At 35.4% G+C, this 19,550-nt stretch overlaps 1 protein-coding gene across 1 annotated transcript in view; it reads left to right on the top strand.

Moving 5' to 3' along the window:
• MEGF9 (multiple EGF like domains 9) overlaps positions 1-19,089 on the top strand; it is a 90,239-nt gene extending 71,150 nt beyond the window's left edge. Inside the window, exons 3-6 of the mRNA XM_006774015.2 lie at positions 8,473-8,612; positions 13,981-14,124; positions 14,660-14,929; positions 16,801-19,089. Coding sequence (XP_006774078.1) covers positions 8,473-8,612; positions 13,981-14,124; positions 14,660-14,929; positions 16,801-17,252 — 1,006 coding nt within the window. The 3' untranslated portion in view covers positions 17,253-19,089. The remainder of the gene's footprint in view (positions 1-8,472; positions 8,613-13,980; positions 14,125-14,659; positions 14,930-16,800) is intronic.
• Positions 19,090-19,550: the final 461 nt, after the last annotated feature.

Genomic DNA, 19,550 nt, shown 5'->3' with positions numbered 1-19,550 from the left:
TTATTTGTACTATCTTTTTAAAAAAATATTTTATTGATTTTTTACAGAGAGGAAGGGAGAGGGATAGAGAGTTAGAAACATCGATGAGAAACATCGATCAGCTGCCTCCTACACACCTCCTACTGGGGATGTGCCCGCAACTAAGGTACATGCCCCTGACTGGAATCGAACCTGGGACCTTTCAGTCCGCAGGCCGACGCTCTATCCACTGAGCCAAACCGGTTAGGGCTATATGTACTATGTTATAAGAATAAAATAGCAACTAATTGAAGTGGTATTATTTTACAGATGAAGAAACTGAGACTTCAATAATTTGCTCCCCAACAGACTAGTAAGTGGCAGAAACAGGCTCAAACCAATGCCTGTCTGACTAGACTGCCTTTAGTAGGTCCTAGGGTTTATTAATTGAGTGGCTGAACCTCTACTTATTTTCTAAATAAGCATGATAACCATACTAAGTTTAGGTCTCATATAGACAGATTCCTAACATGAAAAATCCTCATTTGCATGATCAAGATAATAACATAATCAGTAATAAGTTATATAGTTATCATATAATCCCTAATAAGATGCAAGGAGAAGGGCACATTATCTGTCATATTCTTCCTCAATATAACCTCAGTCTAATTGTGACAGGACATCAGAGAAACTCAAATTGGTAAACATTTTACAAAATATCTGACCAATACTCCTCAAAAGCTTCAAGATCATAAGAGACAAGGAAAGCTGAGAAGCTGTCAGATTGGAGGCTAAGGAGACAAGGCAAGCAAATATAAAGTGATATGCTGATTGGATCATGGAATAGAAAAAGGACAGTAGTATAAAAATTAGACTAAATATAATAGTCTATAGTTTAGTTAAAAGTATTAAAAATTATAGCACTGTTAATAATTTTTAGTTTTAATGAATATACCATGTTTATATGATAAGTTAACGTAAGCGAAAGTTGGGTGAAGGATATACAACTGTCTGTACTATCTTTACAACTTTTCTTTAAATCTAGTATTATTTCTAAATAAAAAGTTAATAGAATTGTTATTTGGAGCAGTTAGTCAAGGGAATATGGATAATATTACTATATTCTTATGAGGACGAAGTTGTTTCTGGATAATTCTTGGCCTGAAGTCCAGAAGAGGAATCAGGATAAGGAAATACACTTATTCTGGTGGCATAGATATATCTGCCATTTTAGATGTATGACATTGTGATTAGAATATTCAATCAAATTCACAGCCTATTTTAATGTTTTAAATATCTTTTTTCTCTAAAGTTTTAAAAGAAGAGCTTCTCAAAATTATGTTAGACTTAGGCTGAAATACAAGGATGCTTGTTGCCACAAAGAAGGCTTTGTCTTCTCCTGTGTCCCTTGAAAGAAAATTAAATCAGCATGACTTTTTCCATCTCAGATGGTTCTTTTCATAGCAAGAAATGTTTCCTAGAGGGTAGAGAGAGAAATATGGGACTATTCATCTTTTTTCTCCTTGGACTTGGTTTCCACTCAAAATATCTAAATTTTTTAATCCCAGAGAGAGATATATTTTAACTTGAAGTTTCTCTGGATTTCCTATGAAAAGGTACATAACTGCTTCAGCCATGATTACTTTGGCATTCAAAGTATATAGGACTAGGTTAAAAATTGTTAATTTCATTATTTTGGTTCTTTATGTATTAAGTGTATTCTCTGATATTATTTATCTCATATGTTTCAATAATTGGGGTTTTCCAAACTTGCACCTGTGTTTATAAATTCAGTAGTTTCCAGGGAATGTTAATAACTACTTACAAAGTCATTTACAATTAACAGTATTCTTTTCTCCTGTACATTTTCTTATTTGGTTCTAACAACAATCCCAAGAGGTAGATAAGGATGATTACCTATCAAATTAAAGATGAGAAATATTAATTGAAAGGTTACATAATGAGCCCAAGCTTGGATATTTATTAAATATCAGAGTGAAGAGAAGAGTCAATTCAAGGTCTTCTGAAACCATATCCCATGTTCTTTCTGTTACACTAAAATCCCATGGTTTTCATTTCTGGGTTATGCTCCTATGCTCAAGATCAGAAGTTCTTAACCTAAGAGGAGGGAAGCATGTGAAATGTAATGGTGAATATGTACATATTTCTGTGGAGGCGGTCTGTAACTTATAATAACACTCAATAGATTCTCATAGAGATTTGAGATACCATCAAGTTTAAGAAGTTTTATTTTTAAATATATAACTTTTGTGCTATGTATTTTATTTATAATTCCATAGTATGAACTCAGTAAAATGTTAATATTGCCTTCTGACCATTCCATCACCTAAGGGTTCAGAACTCAAAGGCATAGGACTTGGGTTTAAAGGACTTGGTCCTCAGCACTATCAGTATAAAAGTTTTGTTTTTGTTTGCTCTTCTGGAAACTAAGCCACCCCTTATGCTGTCATTTCTGTGAAAAAATTAGTTCTAAATTCTAGGCACTCAGAGTTAATTTTTGTGACATAGCATGTATACAAATCAAGTATTAATAATTACCGTTTCACTGAGCGAAACTTTTGCAGTGGTTACAAAAGAATAAAAATGTTAACATATTTGAGAAGCATCTTCTTTTCAAGAAGATTTTACTGGACTTCATGCTTTTTCTCTTTCCAAAAGCAACTTTTGAAATGCAGAAATCTCAAATCAAATAATGGAGTAATCGTGTGGGTTTGAGAATGCTATGGCTGTATTTCTTCCATAAAAAAAGAAAAAACACTTACGGAAGTAAGAAATAACTTTTCTAGTTAAATTAACTAAACCTTCCCAAGTTGTGGTTTGGGAAATATGACACTTTTTATTTTCCTTTGCCATTAAGTTTTACTTCTGACTTTTTAAGTAAACGTTTAAATTTGATTTTGGTAAGATCAGCTATCAAAAAATATTTTTGTACTTAGGTAATATCCTTTTTGAGTATTGAGACTTTCTGTCTGAATACGGATTTCCTCTAAACATATTTTAGACTATTTGCTTTAAAAAAATATAAGGAATGTTTAGCATAATGGCCCAATGTTTTCAACTAATAAAGCTATCCTTTTTCCCCGCTCCAGAAAAGGAGCTTTGCTCATTGCACAATGGTCTTTTCCATGATTGTAGATAGAAGAACACTAAGTGCAGATAGTCTTTTGCCAAAATGTTTAATTATTGAGTTTATTTCATAACAAAAGAGGAAAAATTATTTCTTTCATTACCTTTATAATATGACACAGACATGAAATTAAGAATTTATTTTCTGATGTAAAAGCTTTTTCTGGTTAGAAAAATGTTCTCTAGCTGTCTTTTTTTTTTAAATTATTGATTTGAGAGAGAGAGGAAAAGGAAGAGAGAGAGAGAAACATGGATGTGAGAGTGAAACATCAATCAGTTGCCTCTCATTTGTGCCCCTACTGGGGACTGAACCTGCAACCTAGGTATGTGCCCTGATGGGGAATCGAACCTACCACCTGTTGGTGTACAGGACTATGCTCCAACCAACTGAGCCACCCAACCAGAGTTAGCTCTCTGTTAATATTATTTTTAAATTATTGAGGGCGCTTGTAATCCACAATTTACTGATAATTTCAGGCTCTAATTTCAGTACGTTCAGTCTCTCCCTAAACTAAATTTACTTATTTATTTAAAAAGAGGGAGAAAATAATGATGCATTTGATTATCTATTTTTTCTATTTCTCGTTCTTTGTCAGACTGCCAATATGTAAACTGTCTGAGGAAGGAGGGAAGAGGAAAAGCAATGCTTCTTAATAAATTAATTCCCCCTAATTAGAACTGTATCTTTGGTTATTTTGTGACTGCTTGAGTTAAAATTAATAACATGATAGCTAAAGGAATGACATACATACATTTTATAGCTTGTAAATATTAGGAAGAAAATAGACAATTTTTTTTTATAACAAAACATGCCAAAACATATGACAATTAAAAAAAAAAAGTTAAATCATTTAGCTAGTTGGTTCAAAAGCACATCAGGTCTCCCTGGCTTTGGTCCTGCCTAATGTAGGAGTTGCTGATCCTTGCCCTTCTCAATTTTTAATTCTCTTCCCCAAAACCTTTTCTACCATGTGTTCAATAATATGCTTTCTTTTCCTACCCACATTGGCTTCAATCTAGTAATTACCATATAAATTCTTTCAGTTTTTCTAAGTTTGTTAACGGAATTTGAAAAGTAAATAACTTAGTCTGTCTATCTTTGCCTATTAGAGATCCTGACCTAACCCATTCTCCTTATAATTCTCAGGAAAAAAATTCAAGCTCTAGGACATTGTTATTATCCTCATATTCCTTTCATTTTTCAGTACTGATTATGTGCCAGACATATGCAATATGCAATCTTTAATTCTCACAATAATCATACAGAGTTTGGTATAATTGCCTTCATTTTACAAATGAGAATGCTGAGTCCAAGATGGAATAAATACTTGATCCCAGCTAGTTACTAGCAGAACTGGAATTTGCTCTCCCTATCTCCTTAGGCTATGAATTTTCCATAGACCCTGATACCTCCCTTCCTGTGTCCCACCCTTCCCACCCTAGCCAGTGTGATGATAAAACAATGGAAATTCTGAAGATTCTCCACCCATTCATCTTAAACAAAACAAAATCTTTAAAAAGGAATTTTGGTTAATGCTTGTATGATATAAATATGTACCCTATCTTGAGATGATACACATTGAATTTCCTTTTGAAATATTAATAATTTCACTTCAGAAAACATTACTTGTTTACATTTTAAGAAATAATTTTTAAGTGTTCAAACCTTGTTATAGTTGCTCATACCTATCACTGTGATAAAGTCTTTAAGCACTTACACCATAAGAAAATCTGATAATTCCATTTGGGATAATGTAAGATATGTGTAGTATATTTGTAGTTATACTCAGTGCAGCTTAGTTCCACAATGCTTGTGTTTACTTTATAATTAATTATATATTCTTTTTTTCTGATATCATTCTCTATACCATGTTATACTTTACTAGCAGTTAACTCATATCTATAAAGAGTGACATCAGATGAGCAATTCTATCTTAAATTCTTTGTTAGTTTATTTCAGTAGTATAGATTTCTGACTTCTATTCAAACTCCACTTTGCTTTTATTCTCTAGGTATGAATATGTGAGTCTTTGGTTCTTTCATTTCAAACCTATGGATAAGCATAAGTGGTTTGTTAACAGACCCACTTTTTTTTCTTCTTTGCATTTATACCATTGACCTTTGCTTCAAAAAGCATTCAGCAGTTTTTAACAGAGGGATATCATGAAAGGGGGTGTTGTAAAGGCTTTATTCTATAAAAGAAGTCACACAGGGAAAGCTTTATATTTGCTGAGTGATTTAATTCTTATACATGCAGAGCTTGGCCATGGGCCATGAGTAGCATGGTGGAAAAGCCTACTAGAGCAGCCTCACAATTAAACTTCCCCACTCCATTCTGTATATGTTTTTAAAAAGAGAGAAAAAAGCATCTCCTTTCCTGTTGTTCTGAAATCTACCCAAGGAAAGTGGAGCATAGTGTCTAGACTGGTTAACTGTTTTATCAAGATTCTTAAAGCCATTCATGGATTTAAAAAAAAATCATCATCTAAGGAGCATATACTACAGGGAGAAAGATGCCTGCTTAAATTAGTCTTCCGAGTGCCCAGAGCAGAACTATAAAAGGAAAATCCACTTAAAAGAATAGCATCTGCTTTGAGAACACTGGCTGTACCTTATAATAGTAATATATTATTAATTAACAATAATATTAATTAATTATTAATATATTATTAGGTATTCTAAGATTATACCTTTTTCTTATAGGTGGTGGATTGGGCAAACACTGTCATTAAAAATAACTATTCTTCTATATACTGAATAATCTAATGTCTTTAGAGAAATGAGAAGCAAGCCTATTTTGGTTAATGTTTTAAAAGCTTTGGAATTTGGCTAGTGAACTAGTGAACTGTGGTTAGCCATTCTCTGAAAGGTACATTATATCCTTTATAATTTTCTGACAATATAGCAAGACTTAAGTTGACTGGTTGCTTCTTGTTGAATCATAAGATATTCTTGAAGTTCATTTTGATGAACACACATTTATGTTACTAGATCTTTAAGTAACTTGGGATAGTTTTGTATGAGACTGTATCTATATCTATATCTATATATACACCCACATATATATATGTGGGGGGTGTTTCTTTTCTTTGTATAAATAATTGCTAGGTGTGGACAATAATTTTAAATTGTCTGCATTTCCTCAATAGTAAGATGAGGATTATGACCTTCACCTAGTAGAGTTATTTTGAGGATTAGAGAGAATATATAATTGACATAGTCCCTCAATGAACGATGGCTCATTGTTTTTATCATCATCATAATCATCATGCCTGCTTTCAGATGCTTCCATTTTACATTTTCTGTAAATTATTTGTTAGTCAAGAAATTGAATAACCAATCCAATATACTAGGCAGCTTTAAGATAGAAAGATGTTGATAGGATACTTCTCAGGATACAAGACTTTAAGATCTGTTATAAATAGAAGCCTGGCTTTCTTTCCCTTCTGGACTGGTTTTGTTTGAGGAAAACATTCCATGTAGATCTGTTTTTGGAAGCCAGGCTTCTATTTATTTATATATTATCTCACATAAAACAATAATTCTTAGGTTTGTATGCTACAAGTAGAATACACAGAGTTGAAAGTTGCTTTACTTCCATTCTGCAAAGTTTAACCCAAAGTTCCAATAACTCTCAAATTTAGAACTTCTGTTTTTACTACAGAAATAGGAATATGGGAAATAGTAGGGGATTACTTTAACTGACGATATGTGTAAGTACTAACAATCTGAGCTTGGGCTCCTGAACTAAAACTAACAACACCATGGGACTCATTATTAGGAGCTGAATTTCTAAAAAAAATTGTATTGAGAAGCAGTTCTACCTTGGATTGTCTCCCATTCAATATCACTGGTGCCAAAATCTGCTCAGATGCAGCCTAAAAATTTGAGATACAGAATGATCACATAAAGAAGGGTTATACTGTTGGGAAAAAGGGAAGCATCTTAGCTGTTCTGAAAGGTAACTACTGTAGCCCTTCACCTTTTTCCCTTCCAGTATTTAAGCTCTAAAATTCAGTTTGTGTATTTCTTGTCCATTTATTTGTCAAGTATATATTAGGTGCCTACAACAAACTAGGTACTGTACTAGACTCTGAGGATATTAAGATGGCTAAGTACAGTCCCTGGACTCAGCAAACTTACCAAGTAAGATGTATGAAATGAAAATAGTTATAGTACACTATCCATAGGCTTGTGCTATGTCTTGAGGATAATAAAAAACCCCTGCATGATACAGTCTTTGCCTCAGGTCTTTAACAATGTAATTAGAGAAGCAAGATATATATATATATATATGAATATAGAACAGACCATAGTTAAGGTTAAAATTTATGGTGCAGAGAATGTGAAGTCAGGAAGCCAAAAGATCTCTTTGGAGAAAAGTTGCATAGAAAAAGATGAGCCTGATAGGAAATTTTTGAGAGGTGGAGAAGGAAAGACATTCTAAGAGAAATGTTTGTAGAGGAAATAACAATACCAAGAGATATTTTGAAAGAAAATTTGACATAAATTAGTGAAATATTGGATTTGAGTGAGTGATTATAAGAACATGAGGTAGAGAGGACTTGAAAATGACAACAGAGGTTTAAGTTTCACTGATTGGAAAGAGGTGATATTAATGTAATGATCATCTAAGAAAAAGTAAATAGATTAATGGGAAGAGTTGGGATACTAAATAAACTATTTTTCTTTAGATTTTTAGACCTTTGGGTTTGATCATCTATATTTTTTTTATGGATTTAATCCAGAAAGTGATAGATGTCACCATATAGTCATTTTACATAACTGTGAATTTCAGTTAAATTACCAGAAATATTTTAATATATAGCCTGTACCTAAAGTAGAAAATTATATCAAATTTCCAGCATCTAAATGGATATTAGTTGATACTTTCATTAAGACCCTGGTCTTCATATTCTTCATCCAGAAGCTAGGGTTGGGTGAAGGCTAGGTAGTTTTTCTTTTCATCTCCAGATTGGGCAGTGTGGATGCTGGTGGAACTGTGGAATGATTTAGGAATGAGATATAGCAGTGGTATCAGTTCTATGCCCCAGTACTTAATGAACAACAATTTCTAAGCTCTGGGACTTATATTCTCCATGGATCCTTTATCATTTATTTTAAACTTCCTAAATGTAGAGGATTAAGTTGTCACAAATTATTAGTATTAGTACTACGTTAAATAGAATATTTATGGAAAAACATGTGCGGTACAGCCAAAAGTCATACTATTTAGAAGAGCCCTAAACACAAGGCCAATACTTCTAGTTGAAATAATTTCTACATTAAGATCCTCGTATGATGGGATGTTAGCAACACAATTTTAAACTGATTTACTTTGCTTATTGTCTTTGCTTTTATTTGCAGTTCTGGGAAATGCCAGTGTAAAGTGGGTGTCACCGGCTCTGCATGTGATCGATGCCAAGATGGATATTACGGCTTTAGTAGGAGTGGCTGCTTGCCCTGCCAATGCAATAATCGATCTACCAGTTGTGATGCCCTCACAGGTACACACTCTTCCCGTATCTTTTTTTAAAATCAGTCCATTGTTCTTTTTATTTTGAGGTCCTTCATCTATAGGTTGATTCTTTCTAAATAGTTTGTAAGGGTCCTTCTCCTTTAAGTGGGATGTATAGCAAGCCAAACTCCTGCAACAAAAACTTGAAAAAAAAACATACAAATAAATTTCAAAAATCTTATTGGTTGGAGAGCTGTGGAAACAAAGAGGATGATATGAACTAAAATTCCAGAAAGTGTAGAACTCTTTCTACGTGAGCTGATGATCATAGCCATTTCCTTTCTAGGGGACATTTGCTGATTCTAGGCAAAGGCTAAGGAACAGAGGTTAGCCCAAGCAAAGGAATGCTTTTTGAGGAAAGAGACACAAGAAGAGATTTTGGCAGTCATTTGGGGCTTGTGTGATGGGTTGGAAACTAGAGCAGCTCTAAACACAAGGCCATTTTTCGCTTAGGACCTTAGCTGACTGTGTAGGAGATGGAAGGCTAGCCGAAAAGGTAGAAAGAAATCTCAGTCTTGTAGTGCTTAGGAGACAAAAATCTCTTTAAAGAGGACTGGCTACAACATGCAGCCATCTCTCTCTCAAGACATTGCCAGATTTTGAAGGTGCGAGTAGGACCTGATGGGTATCTGTTGCAGTCTTTCAGGGTAGAGAAGACTCAGGCCTGTTAGGTTCTCAATTAAAAGTCTTAGAAGGCCACGACCAAGAATTGTGATGAACCATTGGTGAACTGACTCATACTGAGATTGTGAATCATCCTCAACCCATCTCAATTTCTATTGGATTGGGAATCGAACTATGACCTCATAGTTCATGGGTCAATGCTCAACCACTGAGCCACGCTGGCCAGGCTCCTAGGAACAAGAAAACCACATTTAGGCAAACTTAAAGTATTAAAAAACTAAAGACAATGAATATTTCTGGTCTTTAATTTTGAAATCTTCTTTTCCCCAACAAAAATTCAGGATGCTTAGGATGACCTTTCTAATACACCTCTATCCCCAACCCTGGACCCTTTACCTTAATAAATCATATCCTGCCTTCAGGCCTTTGGTTAAAGGTTACTGCATTAGAAAGCAGTTCCTGATGCTCCAGGATAAATGACAATTCCCATTTATACACACTTGTATTTTTTGATAGCACTTATCACAGTTCATAATTATATATTTATTTGTGATTATGAGTCACATAAGGCTTAGTCACTACATTGTAAGTTCCACATCAGTTTTGTTCACCATTGTACACTATCTTTAGCATGTAACTTGGCACATAGTAAGTACTAACATTTTTTAAAAATAAATGAACAAGTAAATGGAAATACATATAATACATGAGTTCCAATCCTGGGTAATGGCAGAAATGCTTTATCATATTGAGTTGATTTATTTTTAATTTATTTTTTAATGTATTTTATTGGTGTGTTTTTTTTTTTACAGAGAGGAAGGGAGAGAGATAGAGAGTTAGAAACATCAATGAGAGAGAAACATCGATCAGCTGCCTCCTGCACATCTCCCACTGGGGATGTGCCCACAACCCAGGTATATGCCCTTGACCGGAATTGAACCTGGGACCCTTCAGTCCACAGGCCGACGCTCTATCCACTGAGCCAAACCGGTTTCTGCTTGAGTTGATTTAAATTGCTCCCTAGATCTTTTGCGGGACCAGGAAACAGTCCACATTGCTGGTTGTAACTAATTATTTTCCTTGCAGCAATAAGCTAGCTGTCTTTAATGTTAAGTAAATTCCAACCTGTCCTTGTTCTGGAGATAATTTAAGGCAAAAGAAATCCTTTTCATGGTTATGATTTCTAAAAGCAGTTAGTAATAATAGAAATAAATGATTTCTCTTGTTTTGAAATATAATTCAAATGGAATCCAATGTGAAGCATCGCCAATACTTGATTTAAAACTGTAAGCTTAGTATAAAATTAGTCTTTCATCTAAAATGAGATTTTTTTCCCTCGGAGTGCTGTGTATGGTTGCCCTCTGGTGGCCACTTATGATGTTTTCATAGTCTTTATTTTTCCTCACTCTAGTCTTTCTCTATACCTTGTATTTTATATTGAAGTAGACTTTAAAGTAATCTTTTTGTGATAAGATATATTGGGGGAAAATTTGGAAAGCAGTTTGACAATGTGTATCAAAAGTGTTAAAATTCTTTCTTGATTCAGTAGTTCTGTTTCTAGGAATCTATTCTAAGAAAATAATTCTAAATTCATAAAAAACTTTATGTTCAAAGATGTTCATCAAAGTGGTAGTTATAATTCTAAAAATTTAGACCATCCTATTTCTAACAGGGAATGAAGCAAATTATGTTATCTCGGCAATACATGGTTACGAGCACAGAAAGTGAAACCTACCTGTGCAAGTTTCTTAGCCTGTTTTTTTTAAAAAATCTAGAAATTTGGGATAATGACAGTAACTGCTTCATGGGTTGTGAAGATTCCATGCAATCCTATATAATAAAGAGCTAATATGCTAATTAGACCAAACAGCAAACAACTGTCCAGACAACCTTCTGGACGAAGCCGGGTCTACAAGGGCCGGCCAAGGCAGCCGGGGCTGCGAGAGCTGAGTCACTTTCATGAATTCCGTGCATCAGGCCTCTAGTATACTTATAAAACTCTTAATGCAGTGCCTGGCTCATTATAAGCAATCAATAAATGGAAACTGTTATTATGTTGTCATTAAAATGTTTTAAAGAATGATATATAACAACATGAGAGTGAAAGAAGCAGGGTATAAAAATGACGTGTGGGATACATTTAGATTATTTAAAAAGCAAAATCCAAACCTCTATATATGGAGATGTCAAGTAACCTTTCAAAATCTTACTGACACAGTTCTTTGGGTAATTATTTTGTCTTTCTATTCTACTATATTTTTCTAGATTTTCTTTATTGAGCACATGTTTTTCTTAAAATGGAGGTGGAGGGACTATTTTTTAAACTAGAACTTTCTGTTCATATTATGTACTTTTAAAGAATTCAGCTCCTTCATGTATTCATAGTGTTCCATGGCAGCTTGACTGAGTTGAACACTCCTTCACTCCTCAATGACTTTCTTCACTTTAGGATATCACACTTTTCGGGCTCTTTTTCCCCATCGCAGTTGGCTCTGCTACATCTTCCTCTGTTCCGCTGTAAGCACTGGAGTGCCTCAGAGCTCAGCCCTTGGCATTCTTATCTTTTCCATTTATATGCTCTCTAAATGATCTCATTCAGCCCCCTGGATTTAATTTAAATGTCATCTACACATGTGCTGATGACCAGATTTACATTTCTTTCTTGATCTTCACACTCAAAGATCTAACAATACTTTTGACATTTCTACTTGAAGGCTTTAATTGGCATCATAATCCTAACACATCCAAAAAAATCTCTATTTTACCCTATAAGTCAATCTGCTTTACTCTTAGTGTTCTTCATTTTGGTGACTGGCACCATTCACCCAGTTGCTGAGTCCAAAAGCCTAGGAGTTATATTTTATTTATTTCTTTTCCTATTGCAAATATCCAATCCATCAGCAAGTTCTCTTTGCTTGACATTCAACCTAATACCCAGTGTCTGACCACTGTTCATGATCACTGCTGTCATCCTTGTCTAAGCCACTGTCCTCTCTCTGAACTACTTTGACACTCATCTGATCTCTGCCTCCTCTTTTGTTCTCTCATCCCCTAACCTTCACCCTACCACAGTAAGTCTCCACCTAATAACCAGATAATATCACTCCCATGCTTAAGACCTCTTGGAATAAAATTCAAACATGTAACAGACGCACCCCCTCCAATCCAGGGGTGCTGTCTGTAAGGTGGGAGACACCATTCCCTGATTTGGGGTGGGGTTAGTTCCCAGAGTAGCCCCTGATGGCTAGCGTCCATTCTGATTGCTCAGTAGCCATGCTGTACCAACACCGACAAAGGGAGGATGGGGACACACACACACACACACACACAAAAGCATACAGCACCCGGGATTCCCAGGCGGTCTCCCATCCAAGTCCACGCCCGAACCTGCTTAGCTTCCAAGATCAGACAAGATCAGGAGCTTTCGGGGTGTATGGACGTAGATGCTAGAGGAGGCCTCTGGGAGCCCCAAGAACCCACTCAGCCCTTGGCCCCCTCAATAACCTGGTGCTCCGTGACTTAACAGGGGGCCCCGCCTTTCTCTTTGACCTTATCTCTTGGTACTCTCTTTCTTGTTCATATGAGCTTGGCCTTCTTTCTGTTTGACAGGTTAAAGTTTGCCTTCTGCCTGTAGACATGATCAGTACTTTCTATATTTTTGACAGGTTTATATATAAACTATGAAATGGTGAAACAATTGAGGAAAAGTCTTTTTGCATGTGGCAATGTATGTTTTCAAAATTTTGTCTCTGAGTTTAGTGAGAAAGGAACCATCTCTCCTAATGACAATAACAATAAAAATAATCAAAGTTGAAGAAGTTCAGCCCAGCTGGCATGGCTCAGTCAGTGGTTGAGCATCGACCCATGAACCAGGAGGTCACGGTTCAATTCCTGGTCAGGGCACATGCCCTGGTTTTGGGCTACATCCCTGGTGGGGGCGCATGCAGGAGGCAGCTGATCGATGATTCTTATCATTGATGTTTCTGTCTCTCTTTACCTCTCCCTTCCTCTCTCTGAAAGCAATAAAAACACTTAAACAAAAAAAGTAAGTACTCTCCTTCCATATATATCATTCTGCAATTTGCTTTTTCAACCGACATTATTTTTAAGATTTATTCATCTTCATAACATATAGGTTTAGTTCACTTATTTAATTCAGTATCCCAATGATTCAAATAGTATAGTTTTATCTATTTTCTTTCAATGATTTTTAGATTGTTTTTATTTTTTCTTTATAAATAGCTAGCCTACTTTCAGTATGTAGGCCAGGGGTCCTCAAACTACGGCCCACGGGCCACATGCAAATACAAATATTGTATTTGTTCCCGTTTTGTTTTTTTACTTCAAAATAAGATATGTGCAGTGTGCATAGGAATTTGTTCATAGTTTTTTTTAAAACTATAGTCCTGCCCTCCAACGGTCTGAGGGACAGTGAACTGGCCCCCTGTTTAAAAAGTTTGAGGACCCCTGATGTAGGCAATCAATCAACAAGGGCTTATTGCAACTCTCATCACCTTTCCCTAAAGAGTTTACAGTCTGGTAGGGGACAGCAAACTTGCAGACCTGGCCAATGTAGAAGTAAGACGGGGTAGAAACTGAACTCTGTCCAATCTCTATTGGATAACTTTTTCTTGTTATCTCTTAAGATATTTTGGTTGCAGGTATGATTTATATAAAGTTACTGTGCTATCAGAGTAAATCTTTAACTTCTTAAAATAATTTACTTCTTTTAGGTGCTTGTTCAAACTGCCGGGGAAATAGCAAAGGGGACCACTGTGAAGAATGCAAAGAAGGATTTTACCAGAGTCCCAATGCCACTAAAGAATGTTTTCGCTGCCCTTGTTCAGCAGTGACATCTACAGGCAGTTGTATCATAAGTAAGGCCTTTCTCTAAATCTTTATTTTTAGAAGCAAAAGGAGTGAATCAGTTATCAATAGGTATAAAATGTGTTCATAATGTGCTGGGTACTGCAGGTGAAAGGGAGTTATAAAAACAGCAAAAATTTCCTTTCAAGGAATTTGCAGTTAAATCCAAATACATATGTGAAATGAGACTTGAGAGAGGAATGAGGAAATTTTTGTTAAAAGCATATTTTATTTAATCTGTCATGACTAAAGAGGAAGGGATAAAAAATTGAGTGCCTATTCACTGTAATTATTTAGATTTCTTATGTAAGCATATTTCTTTTGTTCTCTACTGAATAGGTTTTCTGTGGCCCCATCATTCTCACAATAAATTGGACAATTAATAAATAATTGTGTAGATTTTTAGTTTGATTCTATGTGTCTCTTGAGTTTGAGAGGAGGTAGTGGGGAAAGCTTATAACCCGTTTTGAGAACTAGTAATTGTTTTGCATTTTAAATTGGAGCTTGAGACTGGACTAAATTATTTTGGTGTTCTCTCTGTTTTAGAATTGGGTGAATTGGAACCTAAATGTGTCCAGTGTAAAGAGGGTTACACAGGCCAGAACTGCAATAAATGTGAAAATGGCTATTACAACTATGACAGCATCTGTATGAAGTGCCAATGTCATGGCCACGTGGACCCAATTAAAACTCCAAAGATTTGCAAGCCTGAGAGTGGAGAGTGCATCAACTGCCTCCATAACACCACTGGGTTTTTGTGTGAGAACTGCCTAGAAGGTTATGTTCGAGACCTGGAAGAAAATTGCATCAAGAAAGGTAAACTTCACCTAAGGTTGTAAATTTAATATCTAAGCCTAGCATTGAAAATTTCAGGACAGCTACCTTTTGCTTTATAAAACCTTCTAATCCCACAAGAGGAGTTTTCTGGAAATAGATTTTGAAGAATCTGTGCTTGATGAATACTGGTGAATCTGAATTTCAAGTGCTTAATGGCTGCTACTCTCCTGATACTCCAAAATCAACTCCAGAAATTTGAGGACCAAGACCAAGTCATTGCAGTGTTTTCACATTTTCTATTCATCTACTTTTATTTTTATGTTAATAATTTAAAAGTCCTATCATTTTTTTTTATCCTTTACTTCCTGTATTCTCATCACCTCCAGTGATCAACAAAGGTCTTTTTAAATAGGGACCTCTAATCTAGTTAGAAGTTCCAGCTGAGAAAAATGAGTTTGTTTTAGCATCTATCCTAACTTTGGGCCTAAGTTTTCCCATGTGTAATGGAGGAAATAGTAATAATATTCCTTTTGATTTTTAAAAGAAAAGGTTACTCAAATGGCAAAATGTTTCTTATAGGGAGGTTCAGGAAGGTTTTGATACAAATTAATGATTAGAAATTCAGGATGAGTTAAGAATATTTGGGCTTTACTAGGTCACAGAGAGATTAGACCACGTTCTTCTACAAACTACCCTTTGATATTCTGACAGATGTTGAATATTGGGCTGATGGACACAGCCTGTGGCAGAGGTTTCCCTTCTGCCATTTTCTTGATATCCTTATTCTCTTGTGATCCAGGCTATGAAACTCAGATTGAACCTCAGCACTAGCCTGGAGATCCTGTCACTCAATTCTCTTTCCCACTTGGAGGCATACCTTGTCTACAGTTAGCTGTCAGGACTGTGGTGATTATTAGTTATTAAATAATGTAAAACATGCCTCTTTTTAGGATAAATTGATGTGGATGATTATGGTGATGAATTATAAAGATAAAAGTAATTATTTTGTTGAATGACTACTATGTGCCAAGCACTGTAAACATTAAAAAATAACAATGTTATATAGTATGTTATCTCATTTAATCTTTCCCAATAACTTTGCCAAATAGATATTATTATTCCCATTTATAGATAAGGAATCTCAGTTTTAAAAAGATTAACTGACTTACCTATAACCACAAACTTCTACTTAATTCTAGAGCCTTTGGTATTTCCACTGAGCTATGCTGCATTAGAAGTACAAAGTGTAGTATGTTAATTATAAAATAGCTAAAATTTACACAAGAAAGAATTACTTGTGTAAAAAAAGAAACTTCCTTTAATTTCATGTGTAAGAAAGAATTACTACACATGAAATTAAAGGAAGTTTCTTTTTTCTCTTGACTGACATTAACTTTGGGCATTTAAATTGTGTTATTCAGAAGTAACTAGAAATACAGCCCCCCCCCCCCCATTTCGTTTTTGTCTCCTTTGAACAGAAGTTTGCCCTTATGAAATGCCATCAGACATGCTGAACTTATTGTAGTTCAAATGATTGTCATCTATCCCTGTCACTTTTAACCAAGTGATTTAGAACTCAGTAGTGACATATTTACTGTCTTTGTAGAAATTTGTATGAATCTATCCAAGACTAAAGAAAGATGGAAAATTCCAACATTAGAATTTCCCCAAATATTTTAATATAGATATTATACATTTTAAATATTAGCTATGCATATAATAATAAAGCTTTCTAAATCTTGATTCTTTTCACTATATTTCTCTAAAAGTTATTTTTAACTTGCATGACCTTAAAGAAGACTATCATATCAACATGCCATATCAACTTCCACTCCCATGTATTTCTTTTATTGTTTCTTAAAACTAGATAATTTTGTCTTTTACATTTCATTCTCTGTTTTTATTTTCAGAAGTTATTGTTCCAACACCTGAAGGTTCTACCATTTTGGTTTCCAATGCCTCTTTGACCACATCAGTGCCCACCCCTGTTATAAATAGTACATTTACCCCCACCACCTTGCAAACTATCTTTTCAGTAAGCTCTGCTGAAAACAGCACGTCAGCTTTAGCTGATGTTTCATGGACCCAATTTAACATCATCATTTTGACTGTCATCATCATTGTGGTGGTGCTGCTGATGGGATTTGTGGGAGCTGTATATATGTACCGGGAGTACCAAAACCGGAAACTCAATGCCCCCTTTTGGACCATCGAGCTGAAAGAAGACAATATCAGTTTCAGCAGCTACCATGACAGCATTCCCAATGCAGACGTGTCAGGATTATTGGAAGATGATGGCAATGAAGTGGCTCCCAATGGGCAACTGACTCTGACAACATCCATGCATAATTACAAAGCCTAAGGAGCTAGACCTGTTCTCCTGAATTGTTAGACCACAGTGCTCACTAAGACAGCATCAGCCCCTGGGCATGACAAAGCCTGGGTAGAGTTTGCTGAGAAAGCAAAGGCATATAGTGCATCGAAGTCTTCAGGTACAAATTTATAATGCACTTAGCCTATTTTAGTTTACCGTGAAGATTTAAAGCAGTCACTGTCAATAAGGACTTGAAGTAAAGTATATTTTTGTACAAACCACATGGGAGTATAGAAAGGCTGAACCCCATAGTGCAGCCCTAATTGCATTGACCTCCAGATAGACTCTTCGGGAGTGTTCACTCAACCAGCGGAAACAGGATGATGGATGTGGAGGGGGAGAGGACTACCGGAAGACTTCATCTCCATTCCTGAAACACTCTTTTTTAAAAGGAGGTTCAGGGACAATATTCATTTACTGTACTGAAAGACATCATTGAGGAAAAGCTAATGTCTGGGCTGTATCACAATAAACAATCTTGATTGTTTCTAAAATAGGAGCAGAAAAGTCCCAACAGGTCTTTAGCAGGGTTTCATTTTTCCTTCCAGAACTCTTGCTCAATGATAGGATTAAGGCACAAGATAAGCTTCTAATGGTACAGAGAGGAAGGCAATATCTGGAAGCAGGAAGCTGATAGTCCTCCTTAGAGTCTCCGTGTAAATGATGAATTATCTAAAAATAAGGAATATTCCTGCCTCTAGAGAAATAAGGTGTATATATTTACTGTAGCATATCTGGTCAACATTGTATTTGTATCTATTTGTAAAAAAATCATGTCATATTTTATCATCTAGAATGTATTTGTACAGCAGTTAATGGCGTTGTAAAAAGAAAATATGGGGATTGGTTAAAATAATGTAAAATAGATGGCAATATTGCTAGAGCTGGGACTCTGGTGAGCATCAGTCATTCTTATTCCCTCTTTGGACATCGTTGAAATTTTTAAAAGGTTGAATGTTTCTAATCTTTCTTTCCCTTTCTCATTCTAAGCATAGAATTATGTGTTCTTTGACTTACAGATTCAAGCAATAGATTTTGAAGTCAGTGATTGTTAGCTGGAACACAGGCTGTACTCTCCAAGCTACTCACCTAATTAGACATTAGCCACTCTATATTTTATATAGATTAATGTAGAACATGGCCTCATTAAAATGCTTTTTAATGTAAAATATAGTTTTCCAAAGGAATTATAAATATTTAAGTTCCAAAAGAAAAGCCATCATATTACTTGGCGTCCCATTTTCATGCCTGTGAAATATTTATATTTATCTTCCCCAGCTCAAAAAAAATCTCCTACATTTGAACATAGCCTATCACTCATATACCATGAGGAATGTACCATCTCTCTGCAGGGCTACAGTTCGGCTATCTTCTTGTCTAGGTGAGGGTAGTACTGTAGTTGAGTAGATACGGTTAGTCCTTGTTTTTAGGGGCAGTTTTTTCCAGAGGCCATCACTGTTGCTCTCATCTGTTATGTAGGCAGATTGTGGATTAAAGTCGGAAAAAGCAGGCAGGAGATAACTGTAGATATTTATTAAGCAAAACAGAAAATTGTCCAAGTGGTTAAAAAAGAGTAAAGACTTATTAGACTTAGGAAATCTAAATTGACAACTTTGCCAACTTCCCCAGAGGAAAACCTGGAATTTGGCCATCCCTCTGTAGGACACCACTGTAGTTCTCAGGGTTTGGAGATGATGATTGGAGGATGTAAAGGCAGATAATCTACTTCTGGTAACTTGAGGTGCTCTGGATATTTATTTGGCCATTGCTCATGAGAGTAGAGATTATGTTATGTTACATTACATTAAAATAAGTTATTTCTATAGCCCTTTGCCATTTGCAAAGCATCTTTGCATATGTGTTTCTTTTGTTGTTCACAATAGCCCCCCGAGGAAGTAATTGCTGTCCCCATTTTACAGATGAGGTTAAATGTCTTGTTCGAGACTACACACTATTATACTTGGAATTAGGACTCCTAAATTTGAAGCACATATTCTTTCAACTACATGCTGATGCAGAAATTGCCTAACCACAGACACGAGAAGGCTGGAAAGAAGAGTCCCATTTGTGAGTGTTTCTAATTTTTTAAGTACAAGGTGCCATCCAGGGCCATACACCTATGAAGGACTTTGTGGAAAGAACACAGGAAGATTACTATCTGAAGCTAGTATTGGTGATAAGAAAATAAATATACCTGTTTGTGCTTCATTAAAGTGAATTAATCCTTCCAAACGGGGAGCGAAAACCTGCATTCCCAAGCAGTTGCCACACAATATGTGTATTTAA

Source organism: Myotis davidii, unplaced genomic scaffold, assembly GCF_000327345.1.
Source record: "Myotis davidii unplaced genomic scaffold, ASM32734v1 scaffold964, whole genome shotgun sequence".
Lineage (NCBI taxonomy): Eukaryota > Metazoa > Chordata > Mammalia > Chiroptera > Vespertilionidae > Myotis > Myotis davidii.
Note: the sequence above shows the minus strand (reverse complement) of the source record. Positions and strands in the feature narration are given on the sequence as shown.